This window comes from Malus sylvestris, chromosome 13 (assembly GCF_916048215.2).
Source record: "Malus sylvestris chromosome 13, drMalSylv7.2, whole genome shotgun sequence".
NCBI lineage: Eukaryota > Viridiplantae > Streptophyta > Magnoliopsida > Rosales > Rosaceae > Malus > Malus sylvestris.
The window spans coordinates 19,379,843-19,403,281 of record NC_062272.1 but is presented as its reverse complement, the minus strand read 5'-3'; the positions used below and the strand labels follow the sequence as shown (position 1 = coordinate 19,403,281).

The 23,439-nt window shown below is 36.8% G+C and overlaps 2 protein-coding genes and 1 non-coding gene across 6 annotated transcripts; all 3 read right to left on the bottom strand.

Moving 5' to 3' along the window:
* Positions 1-7,399: 7,399 nt before the first annotated feature.
* LOC126595982 (putative E3 ubiquitin-protein ligase XBAT35) lies at positions 7,400-13,397 on the bottom strand. Its single transcript, XM_050262389.1, has 9 exons — positions 13,054-13,397; positions 12,766-12,880; positions 12,056-12,136; positions 11,829-11,917; positions 11,592-11,683; positions 11,278-11,359; positions 9,154-9,256; positions 8,586-8,671; positions 7,400-8,289 (listed from the first exon to the last, which is right to left on the bottom strand). The coding sequence occupies exons 1-9, from the start codon at positions 13,153-13,155 to the stop codon at positions 7,612-7,614; spliced, it is 1,428 nt and encodes a 475-aa protein (XP_050118346.1). The 5' UTR covers positions 13,156-13,397; the 3' UTR covers positions 7,400-7,611.
* A 2,135-nt stretch (positions 13,398-15,532) lies between these two features.
* LOC126598272 (U6atac minor spliceosomal RNA) lies at positions 15,533-15,655 on the bottom strand. The gene has a single exon (XR_007614776.1). It is a non-coding gene; the product is annotated as a U6atac minor spliceosomal RNA (small nuclear RNA).
* A 442-nt stretch (positions 15,656-16,097) lies between these two features.
* Positions 16,098-23,432, bottom strand: LOC126595981 (PH, RCC1 and FYVE domains-containing protein 1-like). 4 transcript variants are annotated; one of them, XM_050262386.1, is made up of 11 exons: positions 23,288-23,432; positions 22,664-22,996; positions 22,150-22,534; positions 21,584-21,670; positions 21,347-21,436; positions 21,123-21,209; positions 20,933-21,037; positions 18,026-20,077; positions 17,757-17,903; positions 17,119-17,564; positions 16,098-16,522 (listed from the first exon to the last, which is right to left on the bottom strand). In XM_050262386.1, the coding sequence occupies exons 3-11, from the start codon at positions 22,195-22,197 to the stop codon at positions 16,351-16,353; spliced, it is 3,234 nt and encodes a 1,077-aa protein (XP_050118343.1). In that variant the 5' UTR covers positions 22,198-22,534; positions 22,664-22,996; positions 23,288-23,432; the 3' UTR covers positions 16,098-16,350. The 4 variants fall into 4 exon arrangements, with proteins under 4 accessions (XP_050118343.1, XP_050118345.1, XP_050118344.1 ...); XM_050262388.1 differs by having other exon boundaries at positions 22,664-22,883; XM_050262387.1 differs by having other exon boundaries at positions 22,664-23,003; positions 23,288-23,428.
* Positions 23,433-23,439: the final 7 nt, after the last annotated feature.

The window sequence follows — 23,439 nt, the reverse complement described above, 5'->3', positions numbered from 1 at the left end:
TTCACTTCTCTTTTCTTAGTTAGTTCCTTATATTTTTGATCTATTTACTTTGTTTTTGTGTTTTGTCGGATTTGTCAAGCAAATAAAAGAAAAATAGCACAAGTGGGATTTTAAGTAACAAATTCGTCAAAAATGCATGTGCAGATCAGCTGACTTTGGAAGCAAGTTGTGAACAGCTCAGAATGAATTCGAGAATGGGCCTTATATGCTTGAAAAGCTACGGATGTCTATTTTATGGAGCAGTTTGTGGATTGTTAATATCATATTTCTAGAAGAAGTTATGGCTGTTTTAACACTGAAAGGTTACCAAGAAGCTGAGCAGTTTGTAACTGCAATGAAAGCAATAAACCCAATAAATCTAGCAGCCAAAACTGATGCAGCCAAGAACAAGTCAGCTGACACTTATTCAAATATAAAAGGAAATGGAATTGAAGATGAGGATTAAGAGGGAGTAAATTGGCATAAAGGCTACCTAAAGAGTTACAATTGTTTTACAATTTCCTCTCACTTATTGTCATCACTAAATGGCTATTAGTGGGTGAGTAAGGAGAAGAAAAGGATGCAGCAAGAATTGGTTTAAAAACAGCGTTGGGGAAGGAAGGAAAGGAGGAGGATGCCTCGGTCGATTTCTTTTGGTTCTATCTTGTCAAACTCATGTCTATCTTTTGTTTTTATTTAAGGATTCTGTGTAACTAATTTTTAGTAGTTAGGGGCTGTTTTGAAGCCCCGAATATGATTGCAAGTTTGTTATGACATTTCGTTTGAATTACTTTTTCGAATGGATGAAAATTGGTTCACTACTTGTCTCATTGATGAATTCTTTATTTGTTTTCTATGGATGCATACGTAGTAAGCATATTTAGGATTCTAACACTATGAATATTTGTGTGCCTGCCCTTGTTGAATGAGGCCTTACATATGTTCTAGAGTAGTACTTGTTAATTGCGATTAACATGTGAACCAATTTCTAGGATAAGTAAGACAACGCTAGTACTTACGATGCCTTGTAATGACTCAAACTCTTTTCATTCTTAATGATTTCTACTTGTTAAATCTATGAACATGCCATTCTAGATTGCATGCTAGGGACTAAGTTAAGTTGAAAACGTCATTCTCTTAACATACTACATAAGAAAGAGTAATAGGTTGAGTTCTAACATTGAGCCAACTTGAGCATCTTCATCTTGAAATAAAAGGAATTTGAATGAAACATAACATGTTTGCATGATTATTTGGTGGTGGATAGCAATTCCCCTAACTCGTTTTTCTTAATTTATGAACTATTTAAAATTTGTTTATGTCCTGTTTTTGTTCAATTTAATTTAAATAGAAAATCAACTCCAAAAATCCCAACAATTTGTGTGAGTGTAGCTCTATGTGTCTAGTGTTTTCATATAAAATTTCGTAGACTTTAGATAAGCGTAAGTTAGTCTAATAATTATTTTTCGGTGGCTGGTCAGTATGGACAGCAACCCAGTTTTTGTGACGTTTTAAATAGTTAGATAAAACAATTTTCTGCGGGAAAGACCCTTATTTTCATATGCTACAATTGACAAATCTTAGTGTTAATAAGGAAAATCAATAGGACATTTGTGTGCTACTTTGTGGTGTGCATTTAATCCTATCAAAATTTTGGCGCCGTGTCGCCGGGGATTGTTATTTCTAATTACTTATTTCTCTAATGTTTTCTTTTCTTGTCTAATTAGTGTTTTTGTTTTTGTTTTTGTGTCATGTACTCTTCGTAGTATATGCATACTCGAAGGTCCAAGAACCAGCACTATGTCAAGATCTTTTGCGGAGCATGATATGGAGGTTGTACCCCTCCAAGAACCATCTCCTCTTGGATGATTACTCTTGGTACCATCCGGTTGCGGACGTAAAAGCAAGCTCTTATTGGGAGGCAACCCAATATTTCTACTCATTGTCTTTTTATGTCATTTTCAATTTTCCATTTGTTTTTGTTTTCTGAATTTTCTTGCATGCTAAACTAAATTATTTCTTTTCTTTGTAGGAAAATTTGATCATGTCCACCCTTGAAGTTGATTGTAAAATTGGAGTTTGGGGGTCATCGCTTGATTTTAATGGAAATTAGGGAAGTTTTCAGTCCAAATGCTTTATTTTGTTTCTTACTATTTTATTTTAATTTTATGTATTATTGTGTTTTCTGACATTGGGGACAATGTCCAGTTTAGGTTTGGGGGTAAGGATTGAAAAACTGATGAAATTGAAAATTTTCGTACCTTCGACTAAATACTGGTTTGATTTGTTTCCATGTTGTTTCTTTTTATTTTCTTAATTAGTTTTGTTTACTCTTAAAAAAAAAACAAAAAAAAACCCAAAAAAGAGAAATTTCAGAAAATTTGAAAATCCAAAAATATTGTCTTGTTTTATTTATTGTTTTGAAGTAGATTTTGTTAGTTTCCCGACCCAATGATATAATTGAATTGAATTTGAACCACGATGATCAAGAACTTAGTAAGCATGTGTTGTGTGAAATTCCTTATTCTCTTGTTAGCCTTGTACATGTTTAATCATCTTTGAAAAACCAAATCCACATAGCCTTGTTGATGTGAAATTAAAGCATGACTTAAAGCTTCATATGTGAACATAGTAACCATATACAACCTATGTGAGTTTTTGAGCCTATTGAAAGTGTGCATTTTTCATATACTCATATTCTTTCATGTGTGATGAACTTATGTGACTTACATCTCTAGAACTTGCATAATGATCTTTCGAAATGTTTGTTATTTGATTGCATGAACTTGAAAAGGATAGAGGCATTATGACTTCAATTACTTTAACTTTGAGAAACTCCCTTTCGCAAATGTAACATTAACATAATTGTCAACAAAATTATGTTTGCAATGCTTGCAGTCAGAAAACAACTCATCCTCTTCAAGTAGCTCAATACATCAATGGATGTCTTCATTTCTTTTGACAAACGCTCTCGTATCTTCATTTCTTTTGACAAACGCTCTCGTAAAAGCTTCAACTCTACAAATAATGCATCGCCATCAACATAAAAGAACTCACGTTTCTTGATAAAGATAAATTTTTGAAGACGATCACAACAATCTTTTAATTTATTATTGTCAATCGAATTCAACCTTTCCAAAGTGAACAATAACTCAAATATATAATCGTATGCTTTATATTCATCAAAACTTCTGTGAATCAATAGCTTGATATTATATAGTGTAATGAACTCTAAGAGATTCGTTCGCTAATTGGGATGACTCATCATCATTCTCATCAAAGTGGCTTTTTCTACGAACTTTACACTTTTCTGGAGACACGAGATCAATTTCCATCAGTTTTGATATATAATAATATTATATTTTAGATAGCAAAAATTGTTTGGGGGCCCTTAAATTTTAGGACATTGTGCGATTATACACTTCACTCTTCCAAAGCTACCTTTGATGTGTGGCGCCACCACGATGTCCCCGTTGTAGTGAAAAAGCTAAGCCAATACCAAGAACCTTGATTCATGAAACTTCAGCGATACAAAGGAGAGGCACTGGAATATGAACGACAAGAGCTCTGGCCACCTGTCAACAAGTAAAATCATGAAGGCGAGCTTGGAAATTGTATAGCAAAGCTTCTTGGAGACAAAGTGTAGGGACTTTTGTTAGGGAAGGGATAAAAACTAAAACATGTTGCTTGGGATAAAGTGTGCTAGTTGAAAGAGGACGGAGGCTTGGGTGTCAAACGAATTGATCATTTTAATAATGCTTGTTTCGCTAAGTTAGGTTGGAAAGTTCTTACTAATGAGAATAATTGTTGGGTTCAAATTATCAAAAGAAAATACCTCAAAAAGGAGAATTTTATGGAGTGTAAGATGAAGCAGAATCACTCTTTAGCTTGGAAAGACATTCTCCATAATAGACATATATTACCCATAAGGGGATGAGGTGGATTGTGGGTAATGGTATGATATCTTGTTTTGGACCCATCATTGGGTTCTTCCTTATCCTCTAATCCATTGAATCCCAGAAAACCAGAGGACGGGGATCAGCAGGGATCTCAAGGTGAGTGAATTTATTAATAATAATTGTTGGGATATGGATAAACTCAATAGATTGGTTGATCGTGATGTTGCAAGGAAAATTGCATTATCTCTATTCCCTTGAGAGATACTGATGGTATGTTTTCTGTGTGGGGTGCTTCAAATAATGATATGTTTTCTGTTATGGGTGCAACCTAGATCCAAAATCAAAACCCGCGGAATGGTAACAAACTAAGTTGCTTAAGAAAATATGGAAACTACTTATCCCTCCAAAGGTGAAGATGTTTTCTTGGCTCCTCATGCAGGAAAGTCTTCAACCTAGGAAATGTCTAAGTAAATTCATTATAAATGCTGACAAAGTTTGCCCTTTATGTGGCAAAGATGAAGAGGATCAAAACTACCTTTTTCTTAAGTGCCACTTTGCAAAACTAGTTTGGAATCTATCTCCTATTAATCCGTCGAGAAATAACACATATTAGTTTGATAATATGGCGGATTGGATGGAAAGTTTGAGTTATTCAGAAAAAGAGGATCTTAGTGAGTTGAGCAAAGCAATTCTCAATTGTTGACAAATATAGAATGAAAGAAATAATAAGGTGTTTAGGGGCATCATTCTATCCCAACTCGCCGCCTTGTCATTGCAACTAGTATGGGTTCTTTGTTCTTCAGGTGTAATGGAAACCAAAATGCAAGGTTGTCACTTCTTCTCAGCAGGTCATTCAATGACACCCCCTGATCAGGATGTTACAAAGTTAAACTTTGATGGTTCTGTTACTTCGGAGAAAGCTGTTGCTGCCCTTGTGTTAAGGAATTATGAGGGTCGGGTTATTGGTCCTGATGCTTTTAATCTTGACATAGTAACTATTTCTGGTGGAGGGGGATTCAAAGTTAATCATCAGTGAGGTTCAAGAAAGATGGGATGTCCCTTTGAAACCTAATATCTATTTTTGAGGATATTCGTTGGATGGCCTCAAAGTTCAATTGCATAGAATGGAACCATGTTTTAAGAGAAGAAAATTTTGTGGCGGCTGCAATAGCTCATTTAGGTTTAACTCTTGATATTCCACATTTCTGGGATCATTGTCTCCCTTATGTTGTATTTAATGTCCTCAATTTTGATTGCTTGGGCTTTGGTTGTAGTAGAGGTTTTTCCCTTTAATGATTTTCTTTTTCTTGATAAAAAATATATATATGATTGAGGTTAAGGGAAAGAATCTCAATTATTTAAGATTACCATCCCATAATTAATTATTAATTAAATTACAAAACCTTCAGCTAATTAGTGCAACACAAGCTAAGTGATATATTAACCTAGAGGTATTTGTTGGTTTGCTCCCCAAACTTGTATAGAGCTGCCAATTTTCTCCCTGTACTTTTATAATTAGTCAATTCCTCCCATAAACTTTAAATTTAGCCGATTACCTTCTTGAAATTTTATAATTAGCCAATTTCCCCCTAGCGTTATACTTTTTAAAAAATTTCATCCAACTTATATCCAACAAATTTTCCATTATTTTTGCCCCCATACATTTGTCTTGTGTTGTCCACATGATCAAAATAAATGGAAATTGGATGAAAAAAATGTAAAATCTAGCATTAGGGGGGAAATTGACCATTTATAAATGTTCGAGGGGTAATTGGATAAAATTAAAGTTCAAGTGGGAAATTGCTAATTATAAAAGTTCATGAGAGTAATCAGCTAAAATTAAAATTCATAGGAAAAATTGATAGCTCTATACAAGTTTAGGGGGTAAATTGACAAATATGCCTTAATCCTAATGAACTTGACCAATGAACAAAAAGGGAGTAAAAAAATGGTACTATTATAATATTTTTCGAAGGTAAAAATTATTAGATTTTTTAGTTAATATGATCTATGAGATTAGCATAACTTCTCACTTTGGTATCTGATAACGAAAATTGATAAAGGTGATCCCAATTTTGTCAATGGTAAATCATTTGGTCATTCCGTGAAAAATATATCAATATCCTCATTTAATTAAAAAGGTTGATTTGACAAAATATTCTTAAAAAGATGATCACGTAGTCATTCACGCAACAATATAACAAGTATATTTACAAAATGTCAACTGAGAAACCAACTCACAAACGTAACTGAATATGCTGTAACAAAGATACCATATCAAATATATATGCAAATCAAGACCCAAAAAGAAAAAGGAATATATGTGATCATCCAATAGGTTTTGAGGTTGACAACCATGAGTGAGGCCAGCCAATGGCCAACACTTAACTAGCTAGATTCTTAAATATATTATTATTAGTAAGGGGAGACGAAGGTTCAAAATTAGTACAATAATTTAGGAGATCGTTTAGTCATGTGTGTGCCTCATGGGTTCCTCTTCAATTATTATGTGGCCAATTCGAGGAATTTCATATTTATGATCGAAACAGTTCATATTATAAATCCCTCTATAAAAATTATCTGCACAAAAAACCAATTAAAGATGAGATCGCTTAGTCATCAAACTGTATAAAAATAGACGGATTTATAGAAGAATTACAAACTTATCTATTTGCTACAATTAATTGACCAAACAATCTTAGTTTTAATTGATTTTTTGTACATATAATCTTTACATAATGATTTATTATATGAACGGTTCCCATTACAAACACGAAATTATGTGAATCGGGAAGTAAGTGAATTTAGGAGGATCTCCTCAATCTTGAGAAGCCAAGTCATTTGCACTTTTATGGCATAATTACACTGTTACCACAATATCCTATGTCAATCATAAATATTTCTCTTTACGACGTATCATTAATAACAATAAAATGTTATGATAACAATGTATTATTGTAATGGGGTACTCTCCGTAAATAGATGTCCATATCGAACCATCTTTTCGGCCATTCTTAAATATAGAACTCTAGAAAAGGAGTGGCAATCAAGGAAAAGTAGCCATTAGCCTTCAACCAAATACTATGTGGCTGACAATCCAAATATTCTTAACATACATCAAAACTTGAGACAGCGGTCACAGCATGGTACCCTAAATCTTGTTTCGAATGCTTGGTGTCATGGCAAGTTGGCTCAGCATAATTTGAAACCGGTTCACCATTTCTTCGTTTTTGAATCTCACATCAAACTTTTGCTTCTCTTTCTGTGTTTCTGACATTTTTTGCTTCGAATATTAAGGCCGGAGCATCCAACCCGACGGACCCGAATTGCAAAGGATGGGTTAGGGTGGGTTTGACCTTCCAACCCACCCAAGTTGCAACCCTAATACACAGAGAACTCAAAAGAGTTCCTTCTCTCAAATCACAAAGTACATTAAAAGAGTTTGCAAACTGTAACTGGAGAGTAAAATCCCATTAACACCCGACTAGAAATGAATAAAATTTGAGTAGCCAGCCCCAACATTTTATGGAAAAAATGAACTTTATTTACATATACAACACAGGCTGTCGTCTCGGCGGTACTTAAGAAAACATGGTGAAAGGTAATTAATATGTGGCAACATGTACAAAAAAAACAAACTTCATCCAAGTACATATACTACGATACAAACAAAACAATATTCATCAAGCTGTTTGCAGTAACAATGTCGAACTTCAATATATTACGGATCACTTCACACAGCATAAAGCCTTATAACTTGGTCTATCTTGGCTCGACAGACGGGGCAACCCCATTTCTTACCTGTAATCTCCTTCAAACAGGACATGCATCCAGCCATATGTCCACATGGGATGCAAGCTCCTTCAGCTGGAGCATCCAAACAAATCACGCATGAACCGCTTTCACCTTTCTTCTCATCAATTTTAGCAGGTGTGCTTTCAAGGCTTGGGGATGGGATATCAATAGGACTGAAATCAATTGATGGATAGTGAACAGGAGCTGCATCTAGACTATCATCTGCAACCGGTGGGGCTGATGGGATTATATCTGAAGTAGGAGCTGTTTGGACGGAAGAGGTATCCTGGATTTCCACCTGCTGAGATGACTCTCCAACTTCATTACTCTGAGTCCCTGACCACTCGCCGCTACTTACTTTTGAAGCAGCAGCTGCAGTTGGTGCACCACCACCATTGTAACTGTCAGTTCTTGTGGAGGCTCCGGCCCAACCATTATCACTACTGGATGAACTTGCTTCATAGGTAGGGTGCGGATTAGGAAAGGATGGTCTCTCCTGCAAAGCAGACTGCATGGAGGCACTAATAGCCATGGCCAACTCTAAATCTTCTGCAGCTGGTGGTGCACTTGCTGGAGCAACCGGGGGTTGGTTGTTACCCAAAAACGCAGGACAAGCCTGAAAAATTCCACAAATATAATATATGATAGCCTCCCAATCATCACACAAAAGATAATTGCTTGCTTACTATAAAAGGCACATATTGTCCATTCCCTTTTTTCACTTTTTCATTTCTAGGGGTGGATTTCACATGGAAAAGAAAACGGTCCATATAAATGGATTCAAGTATGGCATTTCAAGAAATAATGAGACAAGAAATTGCAAAACACTTTCACTTTACACAATACAACAAGAAAAAGGATGGGAGTTAAAAACGTCATGTATATGGCAGAGAAGGATAAGATGAAATGTACCTGTGGTATTCCTTTGCATGCATCGCAAAACAACTGAAGTTGTTGCTTGTCATTCTCAACTGCAGCTGCAAGTTTGATGCGTGTTTCTGCAAAAGATGGAATACAAAGTTTGGATGGGATTCTTTGCTGAGCTTGAATGGGATCCTAACAAGAGAAACCTCACTCATGGACACGCACAACAATTAAACATCATTTTCTTCCTAGCTAGACGGTAAGCCTAATATAGGTCGGAGGGTGGAGGATGGCATCAGTATATTACTGCAGCACTTGATGTGGAAGATATCCAAAATCTTCTGCTAAAGTGCTTCTCAATCACTTCTATGATTTATATTGATTGGAAGTAATTAACGACAACGTACTTACACCTAAGTTTTTTACGCCTACAACTGGCCTCTTGGGTGATGTACATGCTTCTTCTCCGTATCTTGCCTCTTGGGACTATGCATGGACATAGAATTCAATTAAAAAGGGGCTAGGAAGTTAATGTGACATCAACCCCAGATTTATAGCCTAAAGAAATAAGGGTTAAAATTACTCAAACTGAATTATTTTGGAATCAAGGAATTACTTGTGGAGTTATCATGAATCACAACTGATGGATCAGACTGGTGTAACTTTGGTTCTTCCAGATTGACTTTCCACAATGCAATAACTGTTCGCGGTTTGGCGTCCTGCTTATTAAAAAGTTCAATATAAGCACACTAGAAAAATGATAGAACCATCAGTCAACTTACAGCCAAAATTATGCAAACACAAGTGTGGCCTAGATATATCAATCCGGAGTAGATAAAGATATAAACATACATGATGCCGGACAGCTAATTCTATCAAAAGGTTTGACAATAGGAAGTGAGCCGACAGCGTCAATCAAGATAGCATGTACTTAGGTAAGAACACTAACAATAATGCAGAAGGCCTGAAAATTAAGCTACAAATCACCACATAGCATGAGTCAACTCTGCCTTCTGCACAGTACAAATCAAATATAAAGGAACTACAGCTATGCTAAGTTGCAAACTAAAGAAGCCAGAACAGAAGGCCAGAATAGAAGGCCTCTAGTGACAATTGATAGACCCATAGTATTTGAATATGGTTAAAAATATAAGGTAGTGAGCAAATCGTCACCACCAGTCATGTAGCAGCAACTGTGGCTGCTAAATGTTAAATGAAACATCGGACATTTCTCGGGAAGAGCCAAAGATGGTAGAACTACATAGCACCAAGAGGAAGCAACAACAATATCAGGAACTATCTTGGTAACTCAGATGGGAAATGTATTCACCCAAAGGAGACTAAATTTCACAGAAAATAAAGAGTCTTGCTGTCTCCAGGGGGAAGGACCTGAATCTCTACTTTGAGAGCGGCTACAAAATAGTTCTCTACCGTGCTGAACTTGAAAGCTTCTCTTCGCAAAGAATCACAGTAGAGATCTGAGAGTAGAGTTGATAGTGGGATTTTACTTCAGGAATTTGAGTAAATAATGTACTTGGGAGGAGGAAAGGTTTTTTTTTTTTTTTTTTGGGGGGGGGGGGGCAGCGCCTCGAGAAAGACCATAAACATAAAAAAGAGGAACTCAAGCAGAGGCTGAAAGGTCCTTTCTCTTTCCTTACCGTCTAGTGATACCATTTACATTTGTCGGAATGCATGGGACTACTTATTCACTTCCTCCCTGTTCAAAGATTCTGAAATAGGACTTCACTTCTAAGGGGCGATCGGCCTCATCACGTAGCGTTCTTTCCATCTTACTTTGAAGCTGGGCCCTAAGGAGTAGGGCAGTTCCGTAAACAGATCCAAGCAATCTCAAGATGTCTATTTCGCTTAGGGTGGGGCGATTAACTAGTGATAAAAAACGACTTGTACCAGTTTGTTTTCTCTGAGAGTGTATATCAGTACTTAACATCTTGTCTTTATTATATTATCCTTAATGTTTCAGTCACTATTTTCCTGACACCCAACTTATAATGACTAGGGTTCAACATTAATACTTTGTTCATGTTTAGTCATAAAAAGAAATATTGGCTCACCATTTTCTGTTGAGCTATTTGATGGAAAGGAAATTCTACCATTGGCAATTAAGGGTAAAGGACATCCTAATTCAACAAGGTTTGTTGAGGCAACCAACTCCCAAGGGGAAGTACCATCGTTATGAGTTATGAAAAAGGAAATAATAAATGAACTTATTTTATTTGAATTTGTAATTTGGACAGAGTACTCCAAGTGCAAAACATTTCAAATGAGTTAGAAGAAAATCCCGACGCACTGTAAACCAATGTCTTATATATCTCCATTCATATTAAAAAAGGCCTGAACTTGGCTATTGAATTGATGCCTTTTATCATCTACATGGCAAAAAAGAATGGAAGGTTCAAGAACGCGTACAATAAAAGCTAAAAACAACATTACTATTGATAGCTAGTTAGCAAACTATACAAATGCAGAGACTTTAGCCATCAGATTAACTCATGCAAGGCATTGTACATGGTTTTGGTTTTTTAATTATTAGATGATTTCTTTTAAAAAAAAGAAATGAAAATAATACTGTGAATGTTATCATCTGGAAGCAACCACTCGATGTAGCCTAAATTAAAGCCACTTTGAATGCAATGTATGAGTAGAGGCATGATATAGAAACATTTATAATCATACATAACGCTTAATCTACCTAAGAATAGAAGGTTATACATAGAAATACCTGCATGTTAGGGTAAATGGCAAGCTCCAACTTGAAAGGCTTGGTGGGTTTCCGGGAACTACATGGCAAAACAACAACCCAACTGCAAAGTATGCAAAAGTAGGCACACATGGCAAGTGAATTTTCAGACAATTACTCGATCAAAGTTAAAAAGAAAAAAAATTAAACAAGTGACATACAAATTCTTCAAAACAGTTCAAATCAATCAGTCTACATTGCTTAGATAACTTGCTGTGGAGATCATGATTGAAGATAAAAGGCAAACAACTACACAGGAATACGTCAAGATGACACCACTTTAACAAAATACTCACACTTTTCTTGAAACCAACTGCGGAGCAAGTACTCCAAGAAATCCAGGACCATAAAACTCCCGCAACCAACCAGAGAATAAGCAAATATGCCTCTACAAACATTGGGAAATGTGTAAAAAGACAAAACCAAGAGAGAACAAAGTGAAGAACTATCAAAAGAAGAAATGAAATATATTGTAACATCGGAAAGTAAGAGATACACATAGATTGGCATTGCATGCTAAAGTTTGAATTTACCTCAATTGCACGGACAACATTCATGTGCCCTTTCGCCCTAGCAATGTCAAGAGGACTTTGACAGTCATCGTTCATGATTAAAGCATTTGCTGAAAATTTTGAACAAATTATATATTAAGAAAACAAAGAAAGCAGGAAAAAGAACGTGTTTGTTATTATAAAATTGTAAGCTTTATACTCCACTTTAAATAATACATTTAAACAGATTTAAAGATAGAGTTGCACACCTCCATGCGAAAGAAGTAAATTAACGACGTTTTCTAGGCCTCTTTTAGCTGCATGATGTAGAGGAGTCCCAGCATGACGACCTAAACCACATTGAGAAAAAAGACAAAAAATGAAAAAAAAATTGTTAATGCAAGCCAAAGGTCAAGGTGCATGCATTTATAATAGCATTTTTTAAGAAGACTGCATTACAAAACAAGTTTAATATAAACACAGTAAAACACAACAAATTCTGGGGATGGGAGTGAGATCAGAAAGAAGAATTAAAGAAAAAACAGTTGAAGCATATCTAATCTTAGTGTTCCATTTTATGCAAGGGAAAACATTTCAGTACAACAGTGGTACTTAAGATCTATGGTAGTGATATTTCCATCATGATTGCAGTATGCATGTGGATCCAACTCGAATTTCACATAACCGCGCAATACTTGGAGGAAGAATTTGGACTAAAACCGTACATTTCAGGCAAAAAGGAGTGGCTACCAACTATAGCCAGGCTACTCTTTTAATACTTTCCGGGTCCTTGGTGACAACTCTACCTTGCCAATTGGTAGATTTCTTCGAAATCAATAAACCCAAAATGCCAATTTTCTTTCTTATCTTCATTATTCATTCTTACTTTCTTCTCACTATCCAAGTACATAAACAGTAACATAAGAGCAACTCAACTGAGAAGTTATCAAATTGTAATGAATTATGATAGGAAAGGTACCGGGGCGATAGGCGTTAACGTTTGCACCAAGTTCAATCAAGCTTTTTGCAACATTATACAGCCCAGGATTTATACAGGCCACGATCAAAGGGGTTTTCCCCTCTCTATCAATCCACTGACAACCAAAATCACCATAAATAATCAATAATTCATCAACCATTACCCAAAATTCCAAAACTTTCAACAATTATCTCTACCAATTGACAAAACAAAACAAATTATCACTACCAATGATCACATTTTTGATACAGCTTAAACACTAATCGAAAATTAATCTCCTTTAATTACCTCAAGGCCTGCACCATCTCTGCAGAGGGCTTTAATCCCTTCGACGTTTCCATAGCTGACTTGCTGATAGAGCAGTTCGTCTTTCGATTGCTGCTGCCCCATTGAAATCCTGGGAAGAACTTCAATTACCCTTCGTGGGTTTTGAAGCAAAGCTTGAAGACCTAGGGTTTTAAATTCAGGAGGAAAATATAGAAAATTCCGGAAAATGGATGGGAAGTGATGTGCTTTCTAAGAAACTTGTTCAAATTGGAATAGATATTGTAAGTGGATGACGAAATTAATTGAATACTTATCAACGAAGATATATAATATACATTAGCTAGAGATTTTATTTTAGAGGAAATTGTAGGATTGATTTCTTAATTTTCTATATTTTATTTTAGAGGAAATTGGAATAGATATTGCAAGTGGATGACGAAATCCAATTGCTATAATAGTTTCTCAATTAAAAATTTATGACTAATGGTAAATTATGGTTTTTTCGTTCAAATCCTTCAAATGAATTGTGTTGGAAGAATCATTAGTACAATTGGGTTAATCTTGATGACCATTGCTACAATTAAGTTAAAATTGAGGACTATTGCTCCAAATGGATTAAAGTTGAGATATCATTTCTTTAATTTGGTTAAAATTGAGGGATCATTTCTATAAACAAATTTTTCATTTAGTTTCCGAGATTTGTCCCTTGATTATGACCTCACGTGCATGATATGTGAATCATTTTGACGGAAGTTTTAATAGAGTTGACGAAAATGACAATTTCTACAATTTTTTTCATTTAGTTTCCTATATTTGCCTCTTGATTATGACCTCACGTGTGTGGCATATGACTCATTTTAACAGAAGTTTTAATGGAGTTGATGAAAGGGACCATAGCTACATATTTTGATGAGTTAAGGTATCAATGGTCAAGAACTTTTGGTTGAGGAAACATTGCTCCAATTGGGTTAAAATTGAAGAACCATTGCAACAATTTTCTTTTTATTTTATTATATTTTTTTTTACATGAAAAATTGGCTAAGAAGATTTTCAAGATCCTGTTGACCCAAAAACACTGGATGAAGGAAACTTTTACAAAAATGTTACTCTTACCACATATTTAAATTGAAATATGTTATTTTTAGCTTCTCTATAATAGAGATGAGACTCACATGTATTTTTGGGTCTTACCACTATTATATTAGAGAGATAATACAAATATATAGTAAGTATAGTAGCATAATGAATAAATTATCGTGTTAAAATAAGATGTAATTATTATACCGTGGGAATCAAACTTGTAACATCCCATATCGCTCAGGGGAGTAGATCATGTAAGCCTTATATGTATATTTCTATCTCTACCTAGCACGAGGTCTTTTGGAGCTCACTGGCTTCGAGTTCCGTAGGAACTCCGAAGTTAAGCAAGAAAGGAGTTAGAGCATTCCCAGGATGAGTGACCTACTGGGAAGTTTTGCTCGCGTGAGTTCCCGGAAACAAAATCGTGAGGGTATGGTCGGGGCTTAATGGGGACAATATCGTGCTACGGCGGAGTCGAGCCCGGGATGTGGTGGACCCTGGGTCGGGATGTGACAATTTGGTATCAAAGTCAATTCCTGGCTGGAAGTGTGCCGATGAGGACGTTGACCCCTAAGGGGGTGGATTGTAACATCTCACATAACCCAGGAGAGTGAATCTTTTAAGCCTTATATGTATATTCTCATCTCTATCTAGCACGAGGCTTTTTGGGAGCTTACTGACTTCAGGTTCCGTAGGAACTCCGAAGTTAAGTGAGAAAGGGGCCAGATCATTTCTAGGATGGGTGACCTGTTAGGAAGTTCTACTCGTGTAAGTTCCCAGAAACAAAATCGTGAGGGCGTGGTCGGGGCTCAAAGCGGACAATATTGTGCTGCGGCAGAGTCGAGTTCGAAATGTGGTTGAGCCTGGGTCAAGATGTGACAAAACTCGCTCTAAAATACATTGATATGATTATTTTTTATCATTATAGTAAAAATTTATTTGATAAGTAAAGTTGGATTACTTTTTCAACTAAGATAATAAGGATAATGTTAGGGTGACAAAATTTTTAAAAACAAATGATATAGAAGTTGATGATTGAATTTTTACTTAGTGATATGTCATTTGGTTTAAGAATTTGATCTCCCTAACATCTATATAATAAAAGTAAAATAAGAGTCTACCAATCATTTTCTAGAGCTTGAACTTTGAACACATATTTTCAATAATAATTGGCTATTACTGATCAAGACAAAAAATGAATTAGATATAATGGATTCAAATTGCGTGTCGTGAATCTTGAGAAATAAGAACATGTAATCTAATAAATTAATAATAAAGAAAATAATATTTCTAATAAATTAGTAATCATCCACACCAAACTCATAACTTATAATTTCTAAAAACCAATTTAAAATGGTTTTTGCAAACAAATGTGAATTAACAAGTTTTTCTTTTTCTTTTTTTTTCTAAATAAAAAAAAAAAAAAAAGGTTATAGATCCATCAGAAGGGTGGGTAGCCTTAAGAGGATGTGTGGTAACTTGTAACAGGCAAGTTCGAAGTTGTTCCCGTCCCTGTCAAGGAAGATGCCAACCATACGAACACGGATTAACGAGTTCAACACTCAACTACTAACATCATTGTTTGTTAGCCCAATACATTATCAAGATGAAGGTGCTAGCTATCTAGACACAATAATTGATTGGTTTGTCGAATAAATATTTATATTGTCAAACTGCAGATTGAGACTACGCATTAAAACAATAATCAACATGTTGGTTCAAAAAGTTATTTAAGCTTGTCTTCTGAAAAGTCATATCTCCAATTTAATTTCCGAGTGAAGGAATTTCACTTTTAAACTCAACTCACAAATTACATTTATCACCATACATTATTCAATAATATCAACTAGTATGCGCATATGTGGGTTAATCTAGTCGGTCAAGGTTATGTGCGTGTGCCCGTCCTCTTTGATCAAAGGTGGCATTGCCTTCCCCGAGAAAATTAGAATACCGCGTTGTGAAAAAACAGAAAAAACAAACTACAATGGATGAAAGAATGATATTGAAGCTCTTCTTTTTAATGGAGGAGTAGAAATCCTCTCAATAATTCCCCTAGATAAAAAAAACAAAGACAAAATAAGAAAAGAAAGAAGAACAAGGATGCCGCTCTATTTTGTTCTGTTCTTAACAAAGATAAGTTTACACCTAACTGATTCATACACTGCCATTCTATAGCAGATCCTTTGATCCTACTTACCAAGTTTCTAAACCATACTGTTAAGAGACTAAGTTATAAAACTAAGTCGGGGAAGCTGCGGCTGCCTCGCTGTTTTCCTCGGGCGGTATAGGACGGCTGGGTGGTGGTACACTCGGAGCAGGACTTGTATTCGGCTGACTATATCTCCTAAGCAGCCTATCTTTGTTGTTTTTCCACCATGCTTCTGCCTGTTCCGAACTAAACTTCCGTTTGCTGCAGAAAATATTGGAGACCGGTGTGAGAAAATTAAAAGAGAACGGCATTGAAATGATCCAAGACTTGGTTGTGCGTACGCTTATCCTCAACAAATTTAGCTTATGGAAATAAATGGAACAGAAACAATGTGGCTTTCTAATACTAATTTAGAACAAGTTTTGTTACAATCAGTATGCGTAGAAGTGTAGCTCGTAAACTTGATATGCATTGTTGATCAGTTCGCAAACAACTTAAACTTTTGAGATCCGTTGGTTGTAACATGGCACCATAGCTTGTTAGACAGCCATCGAACCCATAAGTTTAAGCTGTTAGATAACGAGTCAACATTATATATCGAGCTAACACTTTCACTCACCGGTTGCACGTGGACAGGCAGAGAAATGAAGACACAAATAATAACATAGGTGCAGTCCCAGTCTGCACCTTGAAAATGAAGAAAGCAGTGAGGAGTGTGGATTGAAATATTTTAACTCAGGACCTTGTGCAACAAGAGCTCTGATACCATGTTAGACAACTATTGAACCCGCTCAAGGGTCCAGTGGCCGTCTAACACAAACACATAATTACTGAATGTTGTAAGATAAAATATTTACCTGAATTTAACACGCTTAAAAACCCAAATACCATTTTTTAGTTGAAGGAGAGTTACATAAACGCCCGGTTCAAATTGTTCAATGACTTCCTTTTGTCCTGTCCGTGACATTGATGATTCTGGTGACCTTGAGCGGTTTTGAGGTCCAGCATCCGCAAAGTTTTCTGATCTGTTGTCTTCTGTCTGCAACGTTGATGATTCAGGTGACTTCGAGTGGTTTTCTGAGCTGTTTTGCTGTTCAGCCTCTGCAGAGTCTTTAGCCTTGTTGTCTTCCATTCTAGAAGACTCAACAACCAAGGAAGTTCTATCGGTTGCATAGTGTTGGTCAAGATCTGAGCTTGGCCTTCCAATATTCGTGTTCATAAAATCCTCAGCTTGCGTATGCAATGCTTTGAAAGTATCGCTGTCAGAAATCTCAGGAGGTATCTTGTCTTCCCATTCCCTCATCTGCAAGGTAAAGAAAGAACGGAAAGCACACAGAACATCAGCATATTTCACCAATAACTGAATCAACGAGGGCAGGGCCACAAAAAAAGTAGATGATTTTTATTTCCACCCCATTATTATTCTGTCAATGGAGATGTCATGCCACACAGAACGCCTATAAAGAGTGACATTGCAATTTTAAGTTTTATAAACCTGTTCCGTGATGGACTTGACGAGTTCTTTGGCAGCTCTGCACTTCGAGTATTGGTCATCGGCTAATGAGCCAGCTTCTTTCACATGTTTACGTAGTTTCTTTATCTCTACCTCTTGAGCATCACACTTATGCTTCAGACTTTTAACCTGAAGTAAAGAGAGGAAAGTTTACCCAAGGAAAGGCGTCTTGATTTTGACATTTCTATACCACAAGACAATATAATGATGCAACCAAAAATGTTAATTTTCGAAAGGTGTTAAATTAGTACCTGGTTTTGCATCTTTGATACTTCTTGAGTCAGAGTGCCATTTGTTCTCTTAAGACTGTCAATAACACTCCTAGAGAATATAGGAGTTGTAGACCGGGGAGGACTAGGTCTCCTTGAATATGGTGAAGTAGATCTCGAATTGGGCTGAGACGGCGTTGTCATGACAGGCTTCAAAACGTTTTGAAGTGCACTCAACGAACTTGGAAATGCAATATCTTTAAGTTGTAAAAGGGATGGAACTTGGGAAGCCCTGACTATAGAAGGGGATTCGGATCTGACACCACCAGGCTTCATGGACTTGACCTCAAGGTATTTAACGGGTTCTATAGAGGGAGAGAGAAGAATCCTTGAAGATTTCACCTCTACTCTACTTAGTAAATCCCTGCTATCCATCGAGCGTGTGACCCTAGATCTCCTACTAACACTGGAAGCATTACCAGCCTCAGCAGCCTTAAGTTTCGCATAACAAGCATCACATACACGATGAGGTTTTCCAGGAGTCGGGGCCAAAGCTGCCCTCAGTGCTTTCTTGGAACTACAAGCATGGCAATGGACTAGTCCACAGTTATAACAGTTATGCCTCTTTCTAGTAAAACCAAATGTCTGTCGACAACCTGAGCAAATTGATTGATCAGCTCCAGAGATCCACTTATGGATGCATATACTAGATGTGAAGTTTGAGCCGCACGATATGCTTTTCACATGCCTATCTTTTAGGGCTTCAACCAAAGTTGGAGTTTTCTGGTCTTCTGTGTCCCCGTGTCCCAGTCTTCCATTAGCACCTTTTCCCCAAGTGAACACTTCACTTCTTGATGTCAGGACAGCAACATGATATGACCCACAAGATATTTCTTCGACAAACTCACCAACCAATCGATCCTGTACTAAACAAGGTACTTTCCCATCAGAACTTGGATTGCCTAGCTGGCCATATGCAGTTCCGCCCATGGTAAACACATGACCTGATGTGGTGAGGGCAATAGTCATAGTGTGTCCACATGCTAGCTGGTGGAAATTATAGTCGATAAGTGAAGAGACACAGGTGGGAAGCAGATAAGTTTCCTTGATTTCGTGACCCAAACGATGTTTGTCACCATCGCCCCAGGTGAACAACTTACGAGATGAAGCATTTGTACCAGACTGGCCCATAACTTCTACAATAGCTGCAGTATGCCAAACTCCACATGCTACTTTTATAGTCTTTAGTCCATTCAACGACTGTACCTCCCTTGGATACGGAACACTCTCTCGATCCCCATGGCCCAAAACACCGAACGCTCCATCTCCAAATGTAAATACCTTTCCATTCGAAGTTGCTAAAGCTGAATGCCATGTGCCACATGCAACAGATAGAACCTGAAGTCCTTCTAAAGGACCGGTAACCCTTTTAGGTATCCAGTGGCTAACATCAGTTCCAAGACCAAGAAGTCCAGCATTATGTGTACCATCACCCCACGTAAACAAATCACCTGATGTAGATACAGCACATGTGTGGTACTCACCACATGCAACAAATTCAATGTTATTAATTGCGAGGAACTCAACAAGGCGAGGACGACTAAAGTCTCTATCAATCCCATGACCGAGTCTTCCACCCGATTCCTCTCCCCAGGTGAAAACCTCCCCTTGCCTTGTTACAAGAGCAACATGTCGCACACCACAAGCTATCTGCTGAACATCAAGAACAACATTCGACTCCAAGGGCTTTGGAATCAGCACATCGATTTTTTTAGAGATTGAATTTGCAGACCCATCAGGTCCATTTCCATCAGACCAGATCTCTCCCCACACATAAACATCTCCTAGTGATTCTATATCATCATGTCCAGACCCTCCACTTGAACAGCTAGGAGTGCTTGAAACACTAATTCGAAAACCATCTCCTGCACTTGTTCTTAGTTGCATGTTTGCACGTTCTGAACCCACATCTGAGCCTGCCAAATTCACTGATTCATGAGAATCAACGGATACCCTACCACTGGCAATGCTTGACGTGAACTCTAATGTCGCACCAAATGGATGGCCATGAACAGATTCAGCAGAGTCTTGCAACTGAAAGGAAAGCAAACAACTACGTTGAATCTTCTCAAAACATATTAATGCAGAACAATTACGAGTGGATCAAGACAATCGCGTTACATATACTTTGTGAATATAAGTGCTGGTGGTTTCTCATAATGCATGAATTGTACGAAGGAAACCACCAAATATGTTAATGCACTGGTAATTTTCTAACTTGCATATAATTGCACAGATTTCATGGAATTTTAACTATTCTTTTATTTACATAACTGAAATTCTGGTAGCTCCATATGTCAAATCTTATCTGCAAGAAAAATTAATGTTCCTGAAAACGTTGAGGGCCAACTTTCATCTGCAATTGCTAGACATCCCAGACTATTCTACCTCCTGGATAGTTTCCCCCCTTTTTTTAAAGGCTTGAGAGGCACAAATCTGTATCTGTCGTCTCAGAGTTCTAATGATTTGCTACAATTTATCGTATCAGTAAATTGTTCATATAACTTTTACTAGAGCATGGAACTTTATTACATATTTTGCGTAACAGTTGTTTTTTAGTTCATGCTGATGAATATTGAATGTTCATTAGAACATCACCAAGATTACTGCAAATTATATATTTTAGTAAACAGAAGAATAAATGGCAGCCAATTGAATATATAAGGATTAGGATTGTCAGGCAATTTCTGAGCAGATATTTTCTCAACCATCTCCAGGTAACTTCACAAGAAATATTCAGCCCTTTTCGAAGGCAAAACTCATATAAACTAACCTATTACAATCACAACAAAATTAACCATTTGAATGATAAGAAAGAACTAGGAAACCATAAAAAAAAAGTACAAGCATAAGCAGTTACAAATGCATTTTTTAAAATCGGAAACTTACATCAGAAATATCACTCTGACTACGTCTACTACGCTCTTTTCCTGAAGTAATTACCGCCTTAAGGCCAGCAAACCATATCTCTGCCTCAGCTTTGTCCTTGCAGATCTATAAAGAGGATTGCCGAGTTTAAACTTTTCTGCTTAACTGGCCGTAACAGAAAAACTTGAAACTAATACTTGATTTTACTTACCAGATCAAGTGTTCGTTCACCGTTCTTATATAGAAGAGAAAATGACAAGTAATCCTTTTCTGGGCGCAAATACCTTCTAAACACAGCCTACAAAGAAGCAGCAGAAGTATTTATTCCGTCAAGTAGGACACAAAAGTGGTTCATAATTATTACTGAAACGCACAATTACTGAGTTGAAACACAAAAATATTGATTAGTTCTTGGCAGTGGAGTGTTAAACTCACTGTTCTCTGTCCGGGGATAATTCGAGAGACGGAAGCTAATTTCAGAGTTCGTTCTTCTCCATGTGAATACCAGATTAGTGTAGTTTCATCCTGTTAAAGATACGAAAAATGAAGTTGTTCAAGCGGTTAAGATATCTAGTAATGATCATGGAGATGCGCAGCAGGAAGAAGATGTAAGATTAAAGACTTATTGGTATGAAATGAATCCAATATCCTAATGTAAAGGAAATTACTCACAGTAGAAATTCTGAATGTATGAAGTTTTGGCTGTCCTTTCCGGCTATACTTGATTAACTGGGAACCTTTTTTTAATGCAATGAGTGCCTTCATGAGAGAGAGAGGAATATTAGGTGAAAAGTATTGCCAAATCACACAGAGATCAAAATCTTGAATATATATGTTTAACCATATCAAAGTGAGTGTGTGAAAGGGTGTAGTCTACAGAAAGGGCAACATTTTCACTGCTAGGAAGTTGGAAACTAAACTTTTACACAGATATTGGGTTTTTATTAATTCCCTTCGCGAATCGAAAATAAAATTGTTCGAGTAATGCAGGTAACTTCAATATACATATGCGTTGATCTACGTAAGACGGTTATAAGTTATAACTGTGTCGTCATAAAATAACAGCCAGACCAAGATTTCATTCAATTACTGTCTTTTCAGAAAGAAAACTCAACAGGGAAAAGCACCAAATGTATGCAAACCCGAAAGTGTAAGAGGTCTCATTGTTTTCTAGGCAAACAAAAGCAAACACCAAATAATCTAAAGGAAAAGAAAGAGGGCAGTGATGGGAAACTGACTTGTTCAGTATCACGCTCATAATTCCCATAGCTAGCAGGATCTGCCATTCCATCTGAAACTTTCGTAAGGAATTAAACGCCGAAGAAGAAGCAAGCTCAACCGACAACTGCATCGGCGACTTCCCTTCACCAGTCTTCATAGAGGAATATGCTTTCTTCCACTTTGGCCTCTCATCAAATTCCTAGTGCCCTTCTAAACAAGAACCATATACATTCCCAAAACAAAAAACTTGGGAACCTCAATCGGGTCACCAACTTGTTGGAAATCAATAGCTTCTTCAGTTACAAATTGGCTCTCGTGAAAAATTCTCAAGGAAGTCGATCGAACAGCCTCAGATATTCACCGTAAAATTCTGCAGAAGATGTGAATATTCAGTTTCTGAGCCTGAAAACGACGCAGATCAATCAGAGAGAGAGAGAGAGAGAGAGAGAGAGAGAGAGAGAGAGAGAGAGAGAGAGAGAGGAAAGAGAGAGAGGGAGGAGTGGGAAATGAGAGGGCAGTAAGCGATCTCACATGTTTAGGGAAGTTTGCAGCTCAAAAGAAAAGAGGGCGAGATATTGGCGCGCCTCTTTCTCTTCATCCACGTCCCACCAACGAGTTAAACTACCTTTCAAAAATATTAAATTAAAAATTATTACTCCCAATCTGATTCTGCCACGTGGTTTGATTTGAGAAGTGAAGGAAAAACAGTTGCAGATGGAAGAAGACTGCAAAAAATTTGGCGATGATACTTCTGCAAAACAAATTGAAGAGACTGTTGAAGGTGCACGGCTGTCATCGGTCGCAATCCTTTGCCAAGAACTCGAAGGACTCTCTTTTGTCGAGTCACAAAATTCACGCAAAGAACTTGTAACTCAAGTAGTTTAGAGTTAAGAGTATTTACGCTCAATTCTCCCTTGTATTAAAACAGACAAAAGGGAGCATAACATCGGATTAATTTTAAACATGATGCAATTGCATGAATCCAACACAGCATGAAATTAGCAGATCAAAATTGACAATCTCCCAACTTTCTATCACTAACTCTTGATATATAGAGATCCAGCTCTCACTGGTTTAAAGGGGGAATAAAAAAACGAAAACAACACTTTTATGCACGTTAGAGGAAAATACAGTAAGGTAAGGCAAGAAGGATACATAATAATCCCAAAAGGGAAGTTGAGGCTTTGTCCTGTCATGGGTAGTTGGTGACCGCAAAATCGGAAGCATTGACCTTCGATCGTCCTCTAAACCAGATGTGTCAAGAAACGTAATAATTACACTTCCTAAGGCGACTTTTTCTTTCAAAA